At 50.2% G+C, this 22485-nt stretch overlaps 8 protein-coding genes across 8 annotated transcripts; 5 read left to right on the top strand and 3 right to left on the bottom strand.

Annotated features, from left to right (window-relative positions):
* Nucleotides 1-269: 269 nt before the first annotated feature.
* Nucleotides 270-1640, top strand: EPUS_08183 (uncharacterized protein; the record flags this gene model as incomplete). Its single annotated transcript, XM_007807217.1, has 1 exon — nt 270-1640. The coding sequence occupies one exon, from the start codon at nt 270-272 to the stop codon at nt 1638-1640; it is 1371 nt and encodes a 456-aa protein (XP_007805408.1).
* Nucleotides 1641-2175: 535 nt separating this feature from the next.
* EPUS_08182 (uncharacterized protein) lies at nt 2176-5318 on the bottom strand (the record flags this gene model as incomplete). The annotated part of the gene is made up of 2 exons (XM_007807216.1): nt 2176-4836; nt 4896-5318. The coding sequence occupies 2 exons, from the start codon at nt 5316-5318 to the stop codon at nt 2176-2178; spliced, it is 3084 nt and encodes a 1027-aa protein (XP_007805407.1).
* A 620-nt stretch (nt 5319-5938) lies between these two features.
* On the bottom strand, nt 5939-6767 carry EPUS_08181 (uncharacterized protein; the record flags this gene model as incomplete). The annotated part of the gene is made up of 3 exons (XM_007807215.1): nt 5939-6247; nt 6301-6629; nt 6746-6767. The coding sequence occupies 3 exons, from the start codon at nt 6765-6767 to the stop codon at nt 5939-5941; spliced, it is 660 nt and encodes a 219-aa protein (XP_007805406.1).
* Nucleotides 6768-7375: 608 nt separating this feature from the next.
* Nucleotides 7376-8011, top strand: EPUS_08180 (uncharacterized protein; the record flags this gene model as incomplete). The annotated part of the gene is made up of 1 exon (XM_007807214.1): nt 7376-8011. The coding sequence occupies one exon, from the start codon at nt 7376-7378 to the stop codon at nt 8009-8011; it is 636 nt and encodes a 211-aa protein (XP_007805405.1).
* A 566-nt stretch (nt 8012-8577) lies between these two features.
* Nucleotides 8578-10516, top strand: EPUS_08179 (uncharacterized protein; the record flags this gene model as incomplete). Its single annotated transcript, XM_007807213.1, has 4 exons — nt 8578-8805; nt 8857-8886; nt 9877-10020; nt 10091-10516. The coding sequence occupies 4 exons, from the start codon at nt 8578-8580 to the stop codon at nt 10514-10516; spliced, it is 828 nt and encodes a 275-aa protein (XP_007805404.1).
* A 1930-nt stretch (nt 10517-12446) lies between these two features.
* EPUS_08178 (uncharacterized protein) lies at nt 12447-13517 on the bottom strand (the record flags this gene model as incomplete). Its single annotated transcript, XM_007807212.1, has 1 exon — nt 12447-13517. The coding sequence occupies one exon, from the start codon at nt 13515-13517 to the stop codon at nt 12447-12449; it is 1071 nt and encodes a 356-aa protein (XP_007805403.1).
* A 3167-nt stretch (nt 13518-16684) lies between these two features.
* On the top strand, nt 16685-17839 carry EPUS_08177 (uncharacterized protein; the record flags this gene model as incomplete). Its single annotated transcript, XM_007807211.1, has 1 exon — nt 16685-17839. The coding sequence occupies one exon, from the start codon at nt 16685-16687 to the stop codon at nt 17837-17839; it is 1155 nt and encodes a 384-aa protein (XP_007805402.1).
* Nucleotides 17840-18842: 1003 nt separating this feature from the next.
* On the top strand, nt 18843-21977 carry EPUS_08176 (uncharacterized protein; the record flags this gene model as incomplete). The annotated part of the gene is made up of 9 exons (XM_007807210.1): nt 18843-18884; nt 18950-19201; nt 19257-19431; nt 19483-19512; nt 19566-20349; nt 20456-20708; nt 20758-20917; nt 20970-21114; nt 21164-21977. 9 exons carry the CDS (start codon nt 18843-18845, stop codon nt 21975-21977), a joined length of 2655 nt encoding a protein of 884 aa, XP_007805401.1.
* Nucleotides 21978-22485: the final 508 nt, after the last annotated feature.

The raw sequence follows: 22485 nt of genomic DNA, 5'->3' as shown, positions 1-22485 counted from the left end.
GCCGAATAGACTGCCTCTCAAGGCTCGCTTGCAGACCGCGCTGGACGTTGATGCCGTTTTGCACTATGTAGTAGTGCCAGAGAACGCCGCAGGAGAGTGGGACATGGGGAAAGCCAGAGAAAGTGGGGAAATGGGAAGTTGAACTTTGGAGATGTGAATGCGCGTGGACAGATGCCAAGCATGTCCGAGCTGGACGTCAGTGTCAACTTCGAGATACTGTCCAGTACTCGAGGGTGTTATGGTCTCCGTTGCTTGCACGAGGTGTAAACATGGTGCTCGAAGACATCCTAAGCCCCGGAGATGGGTTCGCAAATGACGAGGTCCCTCCACCCGATGGCAATGAACCTCATGGAGCACTCGCACCAGGCACGGAGAAGTTCACTGTTGACAGCACCCGCACCGTGGCCGACGCCTCTGCTACAGTCCTTTCCGAAGAACTTCACTTAAGATACCGAGCCAATAAAGGACCGCTCCGCCATTACCGTATTCCTTTCGATCGAATGCCCGTGCAAGGTATCACCCGCAGAGCCGCCTTTGGAAACCCTGGCAGAACCTCTATCACCTCGCGCTCTCTGATTGAACTTATGAGCCTCATGGAAACACTGAATGGCAGACCCCTAACGCAGTCAGAAGCAGAAGGGGTTGCACTACACCTATGTCGTAAACGTGTCTATAGTCAAGCAGCAGCATACGGAGGTATTGTTGCCGGATGCGCGTGGGCTTTCTACAAGAGAAAGACTTTCAAATTCCCGCTGCGCAAGCCAAAACCTGTAGAGCGCTATGATGCCTTTCCGCTTCAGAGAGCAGCCTTTCTGACCGGACGATATGCCCGAATGGCCTGGCATACAACGAGGACGATGGCCTATATAGGCGCTTCATGGCTGATGCTGCTACCACTCTTTGAGTATATGGGCCGAAGTGCGCAGGCTATACACATGATGAGGGATGAGCGAACGAGAGCTCTTGCCCAGGAGTTTAGAAGTTCATTGCAAAGAGCACAACGGGACATACAAGAAGACCTGAAAAGAAAGATCGAACAAAGCTTTGGAGGTACCGCCGATGGCCAAGGTGCTGGTCAATCATCCTCACCATCCGATCAGCCAGATTCGCAGTCCTCAGGCTACGGAGAGTACTATGGTGGTTCGAAAGGCGGCTACGTCCAAGACGCCAACTCGCCAACCTCGCCCTCCTCACAGCATTCACAATATCCATACTCCGACACATCATCCAACACCGGTCTTCTCAGTGATGCACAAATGCAGTCCCGCACCCGCTCTCAGCGCTCCTCACCCTCTTCCTCCGACCCCTCCAACCGTAACACCTTCTCACTCGAAAAAGTCGACCGCCAACCCCGCACCTTCGACTCCGAATACAATCCACCCAACGACTCATCCTCCTCCTCATCCCCATTCTTCGACGACAACGACGCCTCCCCCACAGCAGGAAATGATCCCTTTCCAGACTCCCCCTCCACCCCATCCCCCGCACATGCGCCAATCCCGCCCCCAATCCGCCAGCGCCCGCCAACTCCAACAAAGGAGCGCCAAGGACGAATACGAGACCAGCGGGGACAGCTTCAGCTTCAGCAAGGAAGGCTCGGAGAGGCAGTTAGCCAAGGAGCAGGCGCAGAGGGAATTTGATCGCATGCTTGAGGCGGAGCGGAGGGGTGAGGAGGGTGCTGCCGATGCCGGTGCTGGAGGTGCAGGGGAGAGCGCTTGGGCTAGGAGGAGGGGTGATGAGTCGTGATGGATGTGCTCTTCCTTCATTCGGCATTTACTGAAGAATTCCAAGGGACTCGAGTGTTATGAAGGAATTGGGATCCCTGGCACTCGTTTGTACATACTATAATTTCCGGTTGAAGTATCACGGTTACGATTGTGGCGATCACGTCAAAGGGTGAGCATGTCAGCCAGATGCCAGCATTAAACCCAAAAGCCGGACAGAGCTCATTTCACGAGCCTTGAATTTTAACTTGTCTTACTTGCATACCTGCCCTCATGCCCCACTGGATAAGTAGCATACTCGCAACAATGCGGAACAAAACACCTGGCCTAAAGACCTTGCCTAACCCCCCACCCCCCCGGCGGACGTAAGAATCAGCGCAAATCCATCCCTGCCTCCCTAACTCTCAAAGAGCCCCGCCCATCCATTCAATCATTCATTCGTGATCTCACATCAAGGAACCCACAACCTCACAAACCCGGCTACGCTCCTCCGACAAGTAACACAGTTCCCAAAATTGTTCAGGGCCAGACTGACCCTACAGTCCTCGCAGACACAGAGACAGCGACACGGCCAGGCAATGATCGTCCGTGAAGAAGCCTGACAGACCACGCAAAGTGGACCTGAAGACGAAGCTGATGATGCTGCGCTGTGTGGCTGCTGCATATTTTGGCGGCGGGAGAGGATAAGAGATTCGAGGATGTCGGATTCTTCGGCGGCGGTCAGGGGGCGGTGAGCTGATGAAGAGGAGGAGGATGGTGGTGGTTGGGCGGAGACGGAGGAGGAGATGGGGTGGGAAGGTGGGCGACGGCCAGCGAAGAGGATGCGCGTTCGTTCGGTTTCGAGCTGGCGGCGGTATTGGGAGCGGGTGAGGATTTTGTTGTTGTAGGTCCAGGGGTTGGTGGGGTTGGCGGGATCGGAGGCGGAGAGATGTGATGCCAGCAGACGGGCTTCCTCTTTTGAAGCGCGATCTGGTGGATTAAGGAGTCTAGCAAGGGTGGCCGTGTCCAAAGGTGAGTCGAAAGGGGTGGATTCTCGAGTTGTGTGATTGGATGGAAATGGACTTGTTTGAGTTGGGGTACGCCGACCATCCGACTCTGATTCCCATTCTCGGTCATCGGACGCGCTGGCAGCGGTTGACATGGAGATGACGCTGGTTGTGTCGTCGAAGTCCTCCTCTAGTGGCGGTCGATAGTCACCACTGTCGTCCTTCGTGCCGAACCAGCCGTGCATCTTCCACCATTGGTAGAGCCTGTCATCCACCTTCTTTTCCACTTTTCTTGCATCCTCTCCTGGGTGCTCCATCATGATTCGCCTTCGCATCTCGTGTTCGATGTCCAACTCATCCCTGTCAGGAGTGACCAAATTCCCTTCGTCGGTCAAGTACCAGAATTCAACCATGTCGTGCTGTGAAGATGGACTATCAACCTTCCTTCTCTCTCTCTCGCTCGTTGATTTCTTCTGCGACTTGCCAATCAACCTTCTCAGCCAATTTGGGCGCACCGTGATGCCTATTTGGTCTAAACACAACCCCAAGAAAAAAGCAATCCACCCACCCATGAGGAACAGTATGCCGCGCCAAAACAAATAAAGAAGGTAAAATCTGGTACTTCGCTGGACTGCGCCGACCCCGCTGGTTCGGGGATTTGGATATACAATGACGTTGTCGCCTTCGAAAACAGCATTGCGATTTTTGCCATCAGCGTCCTTGAGCTTGCGCTCTTTGGCATAGCCACTTTGCCAGTCAGAGGGCGCGGCGTCAAGACCCGGAGCAGGAGGAATGCCATATTCTTCGGTGATATGGAAATGCGAATCGGTCGTTGAGGGACGGTTCATCCGGTATTCGCGGTCTAGACGTGCTTCATCTAAGCGCTCTTCTTCAAGCCAAGTAAAACGTCGAACTTCGACCGATCTTCCCTCGTTGAGGAAAACGGCTTCCGACGCTGCGGTAAGAGCAATGAAGCCAATACGTAATAGCGCAGTGTAGACGTCTTCGTTCCATTTGATATTTATGCCTTTGATCTGGAGTGCTGCCTGCAAGTTCTCATGCGCAATCACGAACCGCTGCCGGAGACTTGTCGGCTGTGGGATTTCCACATTAGATCCGAGGCTCAGCGCAGTAAGAAGTAGTGCCAAGAGGTAGATCCCTACACAAGCGCTCATCCCAAGCAGAATGAGCAAATGTGGTGTGAAGCCTAGAATGCAAACAGTTGGAAAATGCAGTAACCCGCTGACGAGTCGACCTTCTCGTCCATCTGCATCAACCCTCGCGAGATTGCTTACCGTCAAAAATCCCCAGACGAAAGCTGACATGAAGCAAATGGCCCAGATGGCAGTATTGATCAGTCGTAGCGAGCGCTGGCGGTTGAATACAGCGATGATATTGGATGATAGACTGTTACAACACGAAAGCAACGCAATGAGCAAAACCTCTGTCGGCACATTCATGCGGTCGAGGACATGTGGCCCAGATAAAGATGTTGCAGCATCTGTGAGAGCTAAGACGGTGGCAGAGGCATGGAATGTTGCCGCCGGTTGAGTGGTGGCTGTCTGAGATGCCGCACTTATGGTTGTCACCGTCGCTGATTTCGATGAACCGAGGAAGCCCAAGCCTAGCGCGCTATAGAGCATGGTCTCGGCTTCCGCGAAAGCTAGAGAATGCTCGAAAACGGACATACCTGTCTCGGTCATCAATGGGAGCTGTTGCAATGAGCATGAGACCGTTTCCACCAACTGCGAGAGGCATATGCGTAGAAATGTCGGCCAAAGTAAGGAAAATGAGCCATAAGGTGCTCTAACGTGAGGAGATGGTCGACCCATCCCAATAGCGGTACATGCATCTTGGTCGGTGGAACCATACAATAAAGCTGATGACAGTGTGTGAAGCCAGCCGCCCGACGTGGCCCAGTCCAGCATGACGCTCTTGCTAGGCTTGCCATAACGAAATTGAGAGAACTCCGGGGCCGTCTGACATCGTATAGCTTGTAGGAGTTGGCGAATCTGGCTGACGAAGAGAAGAATGGGGATGATCCGAAGAGCAAGTCGCTTGTCCCATGTCAAGAAGATTCGCTGTCTCGAAGATGCGTAGACATTGACTCTGTTCAATATCAAAGCCTAGAGTAAATTAGCCTTCCGCTTCACAGAGATCAGGCGAAGGACTACATTCGTCATACCATAGCAAGACAGGCGAATGCCCATCTAGAGAAGAGGAAATTGAACATGCCGCCCAGACTCCTGATGTTGCTCAATTCCGCTGCCTCCAAAAGTGCCGCCGTCCATGTTTGTGGTCCTGCCTGTCTTGCCGCTGCCTCCATTCCGTCTTGGCCGGCCACTCCAACAAGCGGCGCCGGCATTCCCAGCGCATCACTGACTAAGTGTGCCAAAGTCGGAAGACCAGAAAGCCGAAGGAAAAACAAAGGAGCTTTGCGCAATAGCAACTTCTCGGTTCTGACAGTGTAACGCAAGGCGCGCAAGGGTAAAGAGAGAGTTTTATTGGCGCTTCTTGTGGAAGTCACGTTAAGGGCGGATGGACCTAGGGCTTGGGACACCAAAGATGCTGTGGCGCTGGCAGCACCGGCAGCTTGCCTGGCGGACATAGCGGAGCAGCAGCGTAAGAACAGCACTGTTGTTGGGTTAGGAAAAAGGAGTGTAGAAGAGCTGGCTTCCACGTTCTGTCATGACCGTCTCTTCCTCTGATTTGACGAAATCATGTAGAACGCTCCTCGGAGTCCACTAGGCAGAGAAAATCATGCCGTAGTGGTAGAGAATGAAGCTGCCTTGAAGCTGCAGTTAGTAATGAGCCTAGAGCAGAAACTGTGTCTGCTTTGGAGCCTGTATCATACAAGAAATAGGCCACGTCTACTACTTTCCTTACGTAGGACTTCTCTCGCGGGTAAAAAGTGATACGGAGTTAGGATGACATCGTTTGGAAACAGAGCAAACATGCCAAGACGGTTGACCGGCTTGAGTTGATGCAAGAGCAGTGCCTGATACTAATATCTGCAAGCTTAACGTCTGTCTGAACCAAGCAAGTGGTGACGTTTGTGCTACACCCCCTTTCATGCATATCAAGCTTGTAAAACACAAGGCCATGGTATGGTATACAAGTTGGACGTCGCCAATTTGATTGTGAACCTCGAGAATCCACCCTTCGCCCATGTTCAAAGTATGATCACAAATCTAAGGTCGCTAGGCTCTGGTACCGCAATTGAGAAGCTTAGGCAACCTCCTCGATCTTTGCCTTGCCTTTATCCGGTGATGCCTGCTCATCTTCTGGAGCCTCTGCCGCTGCTTTCGCATCTTCATTCTCCAGGTCTGGCATGTCATCGTCGGAGTCATCACCACCGTCATCGCCAAGGCCTTCCATGCCAGGCATGCCACCTCCACCGCCGAGTTTGGAGAAGTCAATGCCACCAAGGCCACCGTCTCCGCCCATACCGCCCATTCCACCGGGCAGTCCGCCACCCCCAAAGTTGTTCATGTAGTCATCGTCCGGTACCTCATTTTGCTCATCTTCATCAACCCACTGCTCAAAGTTAGACAGGTTGTCGTATGTTTGTGGGTGGACCATTGGCTCACCTTGTCAAAGTCAGTCTTCAGGAAATGCACCTTTACATTGTCCTTCAACAATCTTGGCCAATACTCTTCCTTCATTTCCTTCTTTCGCAGAACCATCTCGATGTGTTTGGCGGTGTGATTTGTTTTCGAGTTCTCAACGTCGATTTCACCGTATAATTCCAGGTCTACATGGTAAGTTGTCTTCTTGGTGTCAGAGGTTCCAGTGAAAGAGAGACTCGTAGGCTTGAGATCAAGTTTTAGCGAAGACTGAGGGACATCGGGGACCGAGATAGTAAGGTAGATGTAGTTCTTTTCCGGGTCAGAAGCAGATGAGCGCTGAGCCCACAAGACTAAGCAACTGTTAGCGATGCCGAGTTCGAACAATGCAGCTTGTGAAAATAGTGAGAATGGAGTAGCATATTCTCCTCAAGATGAGGACAGAGCTCCAGCTTGGGCGTCAGCCTACCTTCTGGCGTGGTCGGAGACATGATGAGATTGCCGATGCGAATGGCAGCTGAGAGCAATAAAAGTAGATATCGCAAATAGGAGGCACAGGTCTGCTGCGGGTAATGAGTATTGTGTGGTGTTGGAAGTTTGTGTGTTGCAGAGTAAGGCTGCGTAAAAAGTGCCTATGCGCATGGAACATTGACGAATGATGTCGAAATATCATAGCGCTAAGTTGGGGGCACCTTAGGCCTGCAAAGGGTCTGGGTGCCGGCAGACTAGTAACCACCTACTATCAGCCAGGCAGCGGATACAGTAAGCCCAGCATCAGATCGAGCAACACAGCCATCAATAACAGACTCTTTGCCTATTCTGGACGAAAGGTACTGGCCATGTTTGACTGAACTAGATCGCCTTCTGTTTCTGCGAGGAGAAGCAATGATATACATGTTGTGAGGTTCTACTCGACAATGATATTGACGCATTGATGATCGCCTCGCAATTCTATTTTCTTCACGCAGCCACAACGGAGTTGTATGGGTGTTACAAGCACAATGGAGTCTATTAAGGCTGTCTTCTTCAAGCCTGATCCGGCGGCCCAGGCATGTTGAGTCTTGTTGCTGTAGTGCATCCCGCCAACTGACACCCTCAGATGAGAAAATGCAACGGCATAATCCGCAAGAATGTCCGACAGCTCGATCGTGACATCAATCAACTTAAAGTCCTCGACCAAAAGACGAGACAGTATATTCTACAGGCTTCAAAGAGAGGGCAAAAGAACCCGTCCCATGCCCAACAGGCCGCTAAGGAAGCGAGGACTTTTGCTAGAGAACTGATCAGGGTACGCAAGCAGAGCGCAAGGCTACATACAAGCAAAGCACAACTACAAAGTGTCCAGATGCAAGTGACCGAAGCATTCTCAGTAAGGAAGATCGAAGGGAGCTTGAAGGCCAGTACCGGCATCATGAGGGATGTCAATACGTTGGTTAGACTACCCGAACTTACGGGAACCATGAGGGAGCTCAGCCAGGAACTCATGAAGGCCGGCATCATTGAAGAAATGGTCGGAGATACATTACCAGACAACGAACTCCTAGAAGGAGAGGACGAAGAAGCTGAAGCTGAAGTGGAACAAGTGCTAGGAGAGGTCCTACATGGCAAGCTTGGAAAGGTTGGAGCCGCGGATGAGCAGCTACCGCAACAGCCTGTGGAAGAGGAAGAGAGCTTCGAGGAACAAGAAGTCACTCTCGAGCAGATGAGAGGCAGGCTAGAAGCTTTACGGAGCTGAGTTATATACTTTCTCCTTCTGTTCCTGCTGCTTGACCAAGTGTACAACCGAAGTAGATGGCGCACAGTCGCATTGAAGTGCATCAAGTAGATCCAGCCCGTGGGTTTGTCTTCAAGTAAAGAAGCCATATGCATACACAGATTCTGCCTTGACAAGCACGTTGAAAGCCCAACTCCATCAGCCACCTTACCGTAACATATCTCAAACCGGAAGCGGCTTAGTCTGCTTTTACTAGCGCGGTGTGGAAACTCCCTTGGACTGCTGCCTCCTTTGAACAACTTCACCACCACCTCAATAACATCTTCACAAGTAAATCCATTTTCATTGTTGGCATCCGCCTTTTCTGCAATTCTGTTCTGTGAATCATCCAGCGCCCCATATCACTCAACCACCTTCTGGCGCATTTATCACGCACACACCATCCACAACTGAACCCTTGGCCCCAGCAAGCGTCTTCTTCCAGCGGCTACTTCATTCCTTCTCCGAACAGATCGAGGCATCAGATTCAACAGACAATCTTACACGTAATTGCTGGTTCACGTCTGCCAAATACATCTGCCATCGAAATGTCAGGCAAGCTCGATCAGTCACTTGACGAGATCCTCAGCACACGCCGAAAGGCTAATCGAGGACGTCGCCCTCACAAGCCTGCAAAGACTACTGGCACGACGGCTAAGATTGCTCCTGTAGGAGGAGTCAAGAAGTCGGTGAAATCGGCCAAGTCCGCCACTAAAGGAGTTCCAAGTGGACCATCAGCTCCTCCAAAGGAGAGCAAAATCATTGTCACCGGCTTGGTAAGGCTTTCTCTACACAAGCTATGATGGAGTTTGCTAAACGAGATCTAGCCCCATGATGTCAATGAAGCCCAAATCAAGGTATGTTGATCGAGGCTTATCACCTTGGATTCTTGTCGCCATCCACTTTTGCGAACTACGAAACATCTTCGAGCATCGCAGGTTACATATTATTTCGAAACGATGCGAGAAGATGTGGACGTGGCATAAGCATGGATGGTGAAATGCCCACAGGCGCTTGTTCATGGTCTTGCTTGCGCACTTGTGCTCTTGCTCAATTGTTCAGACTGTGGAGCGGAGCTGGTAAAGATCCTCAATCAGTGATGTCTTTCCACTTCTGAGCCGTCTGGTGCCAAACACCGTAGGCGTTCGGGCATGCCGGTAGCGGCTACTACAAGCTTACGAGCAAACATGCTACTGGCCTGAGAAATAGTATTTCTTTTCATTCTTACCAGGAGCATCAACGAGCATAATCATGGACGAGCACAGTGGAACCAACCAGACAGGCGACTGTTATCACAGCCTAGTGGCGCCTATCAGACCACCAGCATTGTATGGCGCAAGACATTCCCACGGCAGAACCGAGGAAGCGGGCTCTATGAAACATAATGCGTCTGGGCCGTCGACAGAGGCAACTCAAATGGCTTACATCAAGCGTCATGCTGCTATACTACCTTCAGCACATGTGTTCTCTCATCTCAGGGACACTCATTTCGGTGTTTACATACCAATGCTCAAATGAGCATTCAACTCAATGGACCCACGGACTCCGACATCTATACTCAATCTTGTCGCTTTAGACCATCAGCAACCTTATCCGGCTTGTCGATACTAGGACCTTGTTAGAAACATACGCTCGCCTGGCTCGTTAATTCCGCGCCCCTGAGTGTCGACTTCCTCGGAATCTACCGGTGCTTTTTCACTCTCTCCACCGGCTCGTTGATGCTCCTTGGTTTGGATCAAGATCAATATGTCTTCTCCTGGCGCCAAGTCTTTCCGTCCTGTCGATTCGATGCTGCTTTCTCCATTCTTGACCATATCGAATACTGATCACGAACAAATCGCGCACAGGAATACTTTGCCAAATCTGTTGGACCAGTTAGAAGAGTTTTGATGACCTACAACCAAAACGGGCGCAGTCTCGGCGTTGCTACAATCATCTTTTCGAAGGCAGATGCTGCGGTGAAAGCGGCTAAAGATCTGAATGGCATGCTCGTGGACAAGCGACCGATGAAGGCAAGCCTCTTGTTACCCGCCGAACGCCAGCGATATCTGACTTCCTTAGATTGAAGTTATTGTGGATGCAAGCAACGCACCAGCTCCACCAACTGTGAAGAGTCTAGGAGATCGTGTGGCGTATGCAAGATCTAATAAGTCTGGTTCATCAACACCACTGACCAAAGCTAGCGCAAACCCAAAAGCTCAGCCGAGGTCTGCTACCTCTACCAAAGCTACCAACGGCGCTGGCAAGAAAGCAGCGAACAAGGCAAAAAAGCGAGGCAAGAATGCGACCCGTTCCAAGCCAAAGACAGCCGAAGAGCTCGACGCTGAGATGACCGATTACTTCACAAACAACAATGGCGGCGCCACTACCAACATGACTGACGCAAATGGCACTGCGAGTGGAAATGCTCAACCAGCCACGGCTGGCGGAGAGGACCTTGGAATGGACGAGATATCTGTGAGCTCTTCGGTCGAATTCATCACCTAGTCGAGAGTGGACTGACACCCGAATCAGTGAACGCGAGCTGCTAGTACAGGGCCAATCGACCCAGGACGCTGTTTCCCAGTTCCTTCTTCTACCGGACTGTCTTAATGTACTTGGCCAGGGCGTGTACTTGTGCGGAGGAGAGACGGGTCCACTGTTTCCGACAGGACGTGTGCGGCGCTTGCTTTCCCATTACCACAACAAAATCAAGGAATTCCAAGGATTTTGGCATTGCTACATTAGCGCAATAAGAATAGCTTGAAACCGGTTTCTCCTGGTGCATATCATTTCAATCTTATCAGTATGGTCAGATTCAAGCCGGCGGCCATCCATGTGACGATGAAGTAGGGGGGTTGGTACCTCGTACCATCGTTCTACTCCAGCCCGCAGCCAAGCTGCCCTCGAATATGGTTGAACGATGACCCGATCTTTTCACGGCTGCACTTATCAACCATGGCTCAAGCGTGTGCCTCTATCACTTTTCCTTACCTACGTGTGTGACGAGAGGCCGAAACCAGGTCTAGTCTCAGCTTCTATTTACAATCACCGATAATCCCAAGGCTCGCCTTTGACTCATTGCACAGCAGTCATGAGAGTTTTCCACGGATAGTCTACATGCATGCTGAGAACGCGAACGCGAACCTGGCTTCACACTGATGAATGTGATGGGGCATGTCAAACTCGAACACATGCAGCTTCTTCCGTCTATCTAGATATAGAGATTTTGTTCCCTTGTGCCTTCAACCGAACTATATCCTTGCTCCTGCAAGAACAGCGCCGGTCGGAATGTAAAGTGAAGTGTTTATTTCATAGTGTCAAGAAAGAGGAAGGAGGAGGACCAGCAATCCTTGCCCGATGGGGACAACAATATCCACCAATCAAGCCGTGAAAAGGAGTCTACGGAGATCTTGCTACCATAATGAGTCTATATCTCCTTCGCCGTTGCAGTTTTCCACGGCAGTAGAGTCCGTGAATAGAGAGAAGTCGAAGAGGACGCGCAAGTCGAAGACAATCTCGGGGAAACTGAATATCTACTTCCTCCGATATGCTTGAAACTATGATTCGAACCCGACGGACAGACCGACGGATGGCGTTGGGATCTGGCTCAATGACTGCAAGTACTAAGTACTGTGCATTGCGAAAGTGTTGCAATTCCTTGGCGTTACCCTCGAATTGCTGGCGCCGCGGGGGCAAGATTGTGGTGAGATGTAGGAGGCTATCATGGAGGATACCATGCTGTTATATATCCCTCTCTTGTTTAATATAACATCTAAATCTCTAGTATAAGACGAATCAATAGTACTATCCTCCTTGATATCCTCCTCCTCCTTGACCTCCTCCTCTCTATTTGCGTTCTAAAGACGCTATAAAGCTCTCTCGGCATTTAATTGCTTCTCACAATTCAACACTATAGTTTTTTATCTTAAAACTTTAGTAGTAAGGTCACAAAAGAGTCTATTTTACTATCCGGGTGATTTTAGGCATTCTACTACGATAATTTAGGTGCCCTCACTGCAATTCTGCCCCGCGGCGGCGCCAGCAATTCGAGGGTAGCGCCAAGGAATTGCAACACTTTCGCAATGCAACAATATGGATGGGTGGGGACGCTTGTTCGCACGACTGAATTTTATATCCATGATGTAATGAGACCAAGTAAGCAGAAGAACATCACATCAAGGTTGAGACATTTGTTATATTCTCATCATCATCACGTGAAGGACGTTTATCCCTTCGGTATCAAGGCCCTTTTGGATACAATGAGCAGAAAAAGCTCACAAAGTCAAGCTGGCTAAGACACTTGTTGCCGCTTCTGGCCTTGCCAGCAAAACCAACGCTCATGCAAATTCCATACGCCATTTCCGGTTCCAGTCGTGTATGCTCCGGCGCTAAATGACAACAAATGTAGAGAAAACCCTCCTTCCATCCGCTTGATTCAAGCCCTGATTCCACTTGCCCTTGCAGATCGGAATTTCGTAATATCAACAACTATATCCTCCTCAACACTGTTGTCGTCTGAATCCACCTCTATCTCTGTAGTTTGGGTCACCGTATTAACCATCGGCGTGATATTTACACCAAGCTTTTCTGCAACAACGGTGGCCACGTCGTGGTTCTCCTTCTTCACTAGTGCCGCTGCCTCCTTGCCTTCTGTCCTAGCACCGTCCTCCTCTTGTTCCCAGGCCTCGATCTGCCGCTTGGCGACTTGCAACACATTCTCGAGATATGATCGTATTCGGTCGATCTCAAGCGTGCAGTCTCCATCCCTAAGGAACTGATGAGCAGCTGTTTCGCATAGAGCTTGGGCTGCTTCAAGCTGATTGGCCACTTCTGTGAAGGATGCATCCTCATTAGGTGGTGCATCGTTGAGAAGGATCTTCGGGTCGACCGTTAGATCCGTGGGCGAGCGAGACTTGGGTGGACTCGGCATGACTGGCCCTCGTTGTGTCCGGGTGTAGTTTCCCATGCCGAAGGAAGGCAGTCGTAAGCCGCGTTCCAATTCTCGTGCCTGCCTGCCTTTCCGGACGTTGTTTCTCGCGGTCCCAATCTCCTTCACGAGGGCTTCGAAGCCGTCTTGTAAGACGGAATCATAGTAGATGATGACCTGGTGCTGGTTTCGGAATGCTTGTGGGCCTGATGCGCCGGAGCGGAAGGAGGCGCCTTGTTTGCGTTTGCCTCGGCGAGCGTTGGCGAAGAGATATTTACTTTCAGGATCGAGCGGTGAGATCTCGCTTGCTCGAGGGATGGACAGCATGTCCTGAGCATTTGTATTGCTCTTTTGAGACCTTATCGATACCGGCTTCTGGTTTGTCTGTAGGGAGGTTACGGATGGTGTCTTCTTCCTCCTCGGCCTGGCATGCTCCAATGCTCTTTTGTATTCAGCAGAGAATTCCTCCCGCTTGGTAACGACATGCGTGCCGAGGGTGTTGATCTGGGTAATCCAAGTGGGAAGCATGTCGGTGAGGTACATAAAGCTGGCTAAAGCATTCATTGGAGCTGACGCCATGATAAAGAAGGGTAAGAGAGTTGCAATAGAGGGTCGGTATGATTGAGAGGTCGTAGGATCGTTCAATCGTGACGTTCATGCATGGGTGTCATCAAGCCGAATCGAGGTCGAGGTACGGATCGATGTCTCGGAAACGGGCCGATCATCAGATATTAAGGAGTGTGGGATATAGTGAGAGGCTGAAAGAGACATAGAACAATCCATATGGCAAATCGTGCAAGATGATTCTATGATAGTACAAGTACATGGTTACTAGGTAGTAGATTGATCAGAAGGAGGGAGGAGTGCAGAACTCGGCTAACTGGGAGCGGTCAAAGGGACCGGGAAGATGCTGGACAGCCAAGACGAGCTTATGCTCTATCAAGAAGGTGCAAATGAACCAGATGCTGGGCGGGCCAAGAGCAGAACCCCTTGGTATGGGATTCAAGGTTTCAGTCTAGCAAGGGGAGACCATTCCCCATAACACCGCCATTATTCCCTCCTTGGGTCTTGACTTATTCAAACCCTAGTCTCACCGGAGCATCATCCCGCAGTATGTCAATCACATGGCTTGACGCACGCAAACGAATGCTTTGGTGTGAGAGAGACAAAACTGAATGAGAAGGCTCTAAGTTAGTGGCAGCAAAAGAACAGGTCAAAGTCCAACTGCGTTGGCTATATATAAGATAGTAGCATCCTTTCGACAACCCTGGCCATGGAACAACAACCATCGCAGTATCCTTAGGCTTCAGCGTGAAGCTGGACTGTTATCGTGCAACCTGAGCAGTTCTGTTGTAACCCCTCTCTACACTTTGCTCGCTTCTGAACCTTGAGCATGTCGAAAACGTCCAGTCAAGAACATCCTGCCGGAGTTGAGCTGTGCCGATCAGTTTACCTGAAGCAAATGAATTGCGATTTCTGTGACCAGGGTGATGACACGGCCCAGCGCTGCGATAATCTCTGAGTTGACCAAGGGCACAGTACCCAAGACGGAAGTATGAGTACGGAGTAATGTTGCATCGCACCAAATCCTGAAGGGATAACATGGCTTGTCCTCAAACAAACCAGACACCAGCTTCTCCAATGAGTAGAGACGATCCATGACCAGGTATCTGAGAGGACCCTCATCGCATGCGCGAAAAGCCCAAAATGTACGGAGTATCCGAAAGCATGCCATGCAGGAGCCAATCATGGTGTTGACCACTTGAAATGTGAGCTCGGAGGTTTTGGATGCAGATTTGGACTGGATGAAATGGTGAGACTGTCGGGAGATTGATCAATCCCAAGCCACCAAAAGCGCCACCTCAGCACATGGATACGGGCCGTGATTTTGACCTTTCTGTTGGTCTCAAAGCCAATGCGTGACAGAGGCACACGTCTCATTCTCGAAACACTTTCCCCTTCTGCAGCCTTGCAGCAGAGTGATGTACTTCCTCGGCATCCACCGCCATGATCACCACCAGCTGAATCAGGATGCGCGGGAACAAGTTAGGATGCAGTGCATATCTGCTCATCTCCTTGCTTCCTGGTGCTTGCGGTCTCAGATCAGATTGACTCTGCAGAAAAATCATTTCTGTTTGCATTGAACGCAGTGGCCTCTCAGAACACCTGCCAAGGAACAACACTAGAAACCGGTCTTTGTTTACAACCTCCACCAACGTGGCACCCAAAGAGCCCTCCCATTAGGCACCACTTTGCATGGTCCAACTGCATCTTCCACCACTGAGATGTCAACCTGCCAATTTTTCCATCGTTTCTGTAAGTATTGACTCTGGCAGAATAACATCTTTCTGAGAGTGCAGAGCAATGCAACATTTCTGTGCCTTGCTCACCTTGCAGTGGCATGCAACCACTTCTACTCAATTGTACTGGCAAGGCTTGCTTCAATACATCCATCCACGACCTAGATATCCGGATATCCGGAGATCCAGAGCGATGAGGCGTCAGGTGGTCATGCCATGGTTTGCTGATATGGGGTTGATGGCCTCTGGCAGCACCTCTTGGGTTATCACCAACAATGGAGCTTGATTGCTGTCTCTTGTCTGGCAGACCCATCTCTCCAACAAACTATGATGAGTGCGGCTTTCAAGCTGTGCTTTGCCACAGCTTCATTGTCAGTCGGTGCAATATTCTAGGCTCTTGCCAGCCATTCCTGCAAGGCCTTCAAACATAAAGTGACGGCCAATTCTTTTCACACCCCCTGGCCTTTCTCACTCTCTCACCCTCTCACCTTTTCGATCACCTCCGAACTATATAATTATCAGATAAAAGTACCCAAGCACTCTCCTGATCACAGCAGCATGATCCTCAGCACGATTAATTGCCATGCTGAGCCTCACCTCACATTCCCCAGTCATGATACGCCCAGCAAGCTCCATCCTCGTCACTTATCTTTGGGGCTCTTTTGTCCATGGTATTTGTGATGGATTGGGATGCTGCTGGCTTTCCTACCTGTGATTTTCTTGGCACATCTTGTGCTGGGACAGATGCATTCACTAACGTCTTCTTGACCCAATGCAACATGCCCATAACACAATGCGAACAAGGCCAGTAAGCTGGTGCCTGCTGCTATCTGGAACACACGCTGGAGGAGGGTAAGATGGACCCTGGTCACGTGGTGCCAGAGGCTCACCATCAGTGTGCTATCTGGTCTACGTCGATCTGAACCTCAACTGAGCTTGGCAAGAGTATTCTAAACTGTCTATTCAACCAACCACGCTCAACCTCATACTCCATCAACGTTGTTACTATCCTGCTAGATACGAACAGACTCACTGCTTTGTACTTCGTCATAGAAGATATTAGCAAGCTCACCTCGCCGCCGCACACCCGTCCTTGCAAATCACCTTGTCGCTCCAACCATCACAAGGTATAACCAAGGCAGACATTCTTGCTGCACGAAACTTTTCTGACCTCCTTAAGGCTTCCTCCTTGACAGCTATTAACCGCTAAAGAAATCGTCTTGTAAGTCCGCTTTCAAGGCCTTTTCAAGTCAGTTGTCCACCAACCGATCTTCTGCTCTACCATCCCACCACTTCACCGTAACCACTCATTCCTTTCCAAGTCAGTTGTCCACCAACTGATCTTCTGCTCTACCATCCCACCGCTTCACCATAACCAGTCATGCCCTTCTTGTCATCCCACTGTTATTTGTCTGCACTCGTCTGACTGTCACAGGATCTTTCAAGATGTCTCTTAGACAGACGTCACTCAAAGATTTCTTTCCAGTGGTTGCTCATAGCGGTCAAAGTTATGGGGCCGTTCAAGGAAAATATCCAGGAAATCTCCACAAAGCCCCTGAGCCTGGTCCGCTGGTCGCTACCTCAGATGACTTGGCCAAACAAACCGCTGAACATGGCGCCTTCCCGTTTGGTCCGTCTGACCTAGTGATGACGAGGACAGCCATGTCTACTGGTATGGACATCATTACAAGTGCCACACAGAACAACAAGCGCAAAGAAGAGATGGATGAATCTGAGGATGAGCCAGAAGTGAAGCGTCTCAAGGCCTCGGACTCCGTTGGTTTGGACGATGCTATTGATGCTGATGACGAGCCTGTATACGAACCGAATCCAAAACGCCGCAAGCTTTCTCGTCTCAACAATCTCAACGCTGGCAGCGCCCTCAACGATGACGATGAAAGCTTTGCTGATGATGAGGGAAATTTCACAGGTTCAGAGGAGGACGATTCGACAGTTGTGGCAGCTGACACCAACAACACCAACGTTGACGCTGTCTTCAGCAGTGATAGCGATGATGAAAGCTTTATTGCTAGTGAGGTTGACGAGACAGAGTCAGAGGAGGGCAACTCGACCGTTGGAGATGGTAATGAGTCTACGCTGAGCTTCGCATCATCGTCAACACTCCGGCCAAGCACTCTCTCTGCTACAGTTGTGCCGTCCATGACAGCTGCTTCTGAAACTTCCCAGCATGCTCACGTTCCACAAAGCCTTGTCAGCAGCTTTTCGAACACACACATCAGCACACCGCAGGTCCCCACTGCTTTAGACCCCTCTCTTCCATGGCCTCCTTCAGACCCCAACTTGAGAGGGAAGGCGGCACGACGTCGACGTCAGCCAGCAAATTTCACCATCTACGAAGACGAGACGGCAACTCCACCCCAGTTCTTCGATAATGATGCTACGGACCAGATTCGGATGCCTGCAGCAAGAAACCGCGTTCTTAATTCTTTGGACCAAGGTCAGGAAAACCGACGACCAGTGCTTCAACCAGTAGAGGCTCGTGTTGATATGGCACAATTCCTTCACGAAACTGAGGATGGCAGTGAAGAAGAGGTGGACCAGATGACAGCACTCGAGATGGAGGATCCTTTCGAATGGTAGAGATGGGCATCGTGAAAAAGAATGAACGAGATGTGATCTGTACACCCGAATGCTACAAAACCGGTGTTACCTTATGCATGTGGTACGACGTTGGGCTATGCCTCTGTGGCCTTTGCATGTGGCTGCAGTCTAGATAGAGCTTCAGCTGGCGATAATCCGTGTGGTCGTGGATGGAGCCCCAGTCAGTGGTCATAGCTTATGGAGCATTCAAACTCCTCAAGAAACAATGATAAGTTTCTGCCCACCAATAGCATGCCTTCTACCACGATGGAAATAAGATACGTACTAGTACTATGTAGTAGTAGATATGGTATAAATCATGGTCAGATTACCTGTCTCAGTACCCCACAATCACTGTCGCATGATTCCGCCGGATGTTGTGGCGGTGCGGAGCCAAGTTCAACCTAGTTGCGTGGATCCTTACGGCATGACCAGAACCTTGCTTCGAAAGGTGTACGTCAACTTAGAGAAAAACCAGATAATTTGGAAGTATTCTCTGGGTACTATTGGACCTCTATCCACTAGCAGTGGCACGAAGATTGGAACCAGGAGCACGAAGGACGGTTCTCTGCCTTGAACAGATCAAATCATCTGATCTTTCCACTACCTACGGATCACCCTTGAATTGAGGGACGTGAAAGAATGCAGGGTGACGTAAAATATTGATTGCTTTTCCACTGAGCAAGTCCGGAGCCTTCCTTTCTGTTGGTGGGAACTCTTTTTAAGCTTGAATCCTACGGGTAGTATCTGGGCAGTATCTGGGCTAAGCTGGGGCTTGGACCCACTTAGTAGTTACCAGATTCCAGGCTCAGAACTGGATCTTGGTTCTAATTTGGCTTGTTGATCACCATCATATCAATCTCATTCTTTCCTTCTCCCTGCACTACTACCCACATCTAGTTTTCTACCTACAATCATCACTTCTGCTCATGCGCATCAATTAAATACCCCAAAGCGACAAGTGCTGTACTCCTAATCCTTTGCGATCGAATTTGATACCGAGATGGAGGTATTGGATGCTGTCGCTCTGTCGCGTCGGCAGGTTGTAAGTCACCTTCCTTCAATAGAAAAATTGGTTGTTGGTGAACCTTCCTAAAATCATAATTCTAGAACGAAAACAATGATCCAAACGTCGGAAGCGCTCGTGATGACCCGAACAACTCCAATTCACTCTCTGGCTTGGTGTCGACTCTCGTTCCCTCACTTCTCCTAGCCGCTGCGTTCACCATTGTCTTCCTTATTCTGCGAAGAACTTTGATCCGTCAATACGCACCTCGCTCATACCTGGGCTCTCTGCGCGACCATGAGAAAAGCCCGAAGCTGCCCAAGACCCTATTTGGCTGGATCCCTGCTTTCAACAAGGTGTGTGAAGGTGTTCCTGCCCCGAACCGTGCTCTTGCTGAATTACTATGTCCAGATTCCTGATACCTACGTCTTGCAACACAACTCCCTCGATGGCTACTTTCTCCTCCGGTATTTGAAAATTTGCGTTGTCACCTGCTTCGTTGGCTGCTGCATGACATGGCCTGTTCTCTTCCCTATCAATGCAACAGGAGGTGCCGGCAAACAGCAACTCGATCTGCTCACATTTGGTCAGTACCCATGTCTTCCTCAATACGTACCTGGCTAATCATCTCGTACAGCGAATGTGATCAATAAATACAGATACTACGGTATAGCCCCCGGCCTTGTATGCGAACACTTCCGAATCTAATCATTTCCACAGCACACGCTGGTGTAGCATGGCTCTTCGTTGGGTTTGTCTTCTTTATGGTAACGAGGGAGAGTATCTATTATATCAATTTGCGGCAAGCTTATCTCCTTTCGCCTCTCTACGCGTATCGGATTTCTTCCAGGAGTGTCCTCTTTTCCTCCGTGCCGGATGAATACGCCAACGAAAGGAAGATCCGACAAATGTACGGAAAAAAATTGAAGAATGTATGGGTTGCTACTCAAACTAAGGACCTTGAAGACAAGGTCGAAGAGCGTAACAAAGTCGCGATGAAGCTGGAGGCTGCAGAGACCAAACTGATCAAAATGGCTGATGATGCTCGTCGCAAATCTCTGAAGAAGGGATCTGGCGACGTGGAGGGTGCTGCAGCGCATGTTGACATTAGTGGCGAGTCTGGCTCAGCTGCTGCACGATGGATCCAGCCAAAACAACGGCCCACCCACAAGCTCAAGCCTCTGATTGGTAAAAAGGTGGACACAATCAATTGGTGCCGCTCTGAGCTGCAGCGCATGATTCCCGAGGTTGCTAAGGAGCAAGATCTCCATAGATCTGGCAACGCCAAAAGCAGCAACACGGTGATCGTGGAATTCTGGAACCAGACTGAGGCTCAGGCTGCTTATCAAATGGTTGCGCATCATCAACCGCTGCACATGGCTCCTCGCGTTATTGGTTTCAGCCCTCACGAAGTCGTTTGGAGTAACACCGGAATCACATGGAGAACAAGAGTTATCAGAAATATTCTGTGCATTGCTGCTGTGGTTGTCACCATCATTTTCTGGTAAGTTTGCCTTTCCAATCTTCCAGTATCAGGCCCCACCTTCCGTCAGAGGATGTCGTGATGTGATCAATCAGACCGTGGACAAAGCTAACCCACGATGGAACAGGTCTATTCCGGTTGCAGTCGTTGGGCTAATCTCCAACATCAATTCCCTTACCGAGAGGATTCCGTTCTTGAGCTTCATCAACTCAATCCCCTCCGTGATCCTGGGTGTTGTCACCGGACTGCTTCCCGTCGTTTTGCTGGCTTTACTTATCGCAATGTTACCTCCGTGGTTAAAGTTCCTCGCGAAGACGTCCGGCCTGCCAACTCTTTCGCAAATCGAACTACGGGTGCAAACCAGCTACTTCTGGTTCCAAGTATGAATATACATACCCTTATCGTGATGTTCTTGCTTACATTCTCCAGGTTATCCAAGTCTTCCTCGTCACCACCTTGTCCAGTGCAGTCTCGAAGGCTATCCAACCTATTCTCAGTAATCCTCAATCGGTCACCACACTGTTGGCTACCAATCTACCATTAGCGTCCAACTTCTACATTAATTTCTTCATTTTGCGAGGCCTTACGTGTAAGTACTTTTCGTTGACTTTATGTGGGCGACTGTCAACTGACTCTGTTAGTTGCATCGGGTGCCCTACTACAGCTTGTAGCCTTGATCCTGTTCAATGTACTAGGAAGGATCCTCGATAAGACCCCAAGAAAAGCATACCAACGTTGGGTCACTCTCAGCCGCTTAGGCTTGGGAACCATCTTTCCAGTGATAAGGTAGGAGAAGAGCGCCTGAATCTGCCCAGTGGCCTGCTAACTTCAATAGCAATTTAGCTGTAATCGCTATAACGTACTCGTGTATTGCACCCTTGGTTTTAGGTTTTGCCACTATAGGATTGTACCTCTTCTACTTCGCGTACCGGTACAACCTCCTTTTCGTCAATACAACGACGGTTGACACCAAAGGCCTCGTCTACCCTCGAGCTCTACAGCATACGACGGTGGGCTGCTATCTACTCATCCTCTGCCTACTCGGTCTTTTCGGTATCCAAGCAGCACCTGGACCCTTAGTGTTGATGGTCGTTTTGCTCATCGTCAGCGTCCTCTACCATGTATCCCTCAACAATGCCATCCAACCCCTCCTCTACTATCTTCCTCGCTCCCTCGAAGCAGAAGAAGAAACCCTCCTCCGAGCCGAAGAAGGCGTTGTGCATTCCTCTGGGGCAAGAAACGGTGACTCCTATGAGAAACCTGGCGTCGACGGCTCCAATGCCATAGGAATCGACAAGGGCCTCCCCACCCCACCACCCCACAAGAGACCGAACTTACTCTCCAAATTCCTCCGACCAGATCTCTACACCGACTACGCGACCATGCGCCGTCTCGTCCCGCAGAACTTCGCCCCTGCGCAATATGAGGAAGAGACGGCGAGGGAGGCGTACCATCACCCGGCCATCACCGATCGACCGCCTCTACTGTGGGTGCCGAGGGATCAATCTGGTGTCTCGAGACAGGAATGCATGCATACGAGTCATGTTATCCCTATGACGGATGAAGGGGCTTATTTCGACGAGAAGGGGAAATTGGTTGTGGTGAAGGATGATACCGCACCTATCTTTGAGCCGAAGATCTATTATTGATTGATTAAGATCGGTCTATCCCCCAGATCGCATCGCATCGAGGTTATTCTGTGTCAGTGTGTGTGTGGGGCGAGCGAATTTCGGCATCAAGTACTCGGTAACATCATATGTAATTCGCAGCCATTCATTTCCCTTTGTTGGTGGTTTGTCAAGCTCCTTTACTCTCCTACGGAATACCACTTTGTGTCATCGATACCCAGAGATACGAATAAGACTTTTTTTGGGGAGATGATCTTTTTGCATTTTGTCACACTCTGGCCTGTGTTGTTTGAAAAAAATCTCACCCGAGCGAAGGAAGGGGGGGGAGATTGGTTCGTATAGTGTCATGTAGTGTGATGTAGCATAGTGCTCCTGTGAATTTGCCCTTGGTTCTGGGACGGAGTAATATTCAATCTCGAGTCGAGGTATTGGTATGACGAGAAGAAAGGATGGCTGGGAAAAGAGAAGAGGGTAGGGGAGGGGGGGGGATTGGAGATGGGTTCGTTCGTTCATTCATTCCTTCATTCAG

The sequence above is a fragment of the Endocarpon pusillum genome (genome assembly GCF_000464535.1).
Source record: "Endocarpon pusillum Z07020 unplaced genomic scaffold scaffold6688, whole genome shotgun sequence".
Taxonomy (NCBI): domain Eukaryota; kingdom Fungi; phylum Ascomycota; class Eurotiomycetes; order Verrucariales; family Verrucariaceae; genus Endocarpon; species Endocarpon pusillum.
Note: the sequence above shows the minus strand (reverse complement) of the source record. Positions and strands in the feature narration are given on the sequence as shown.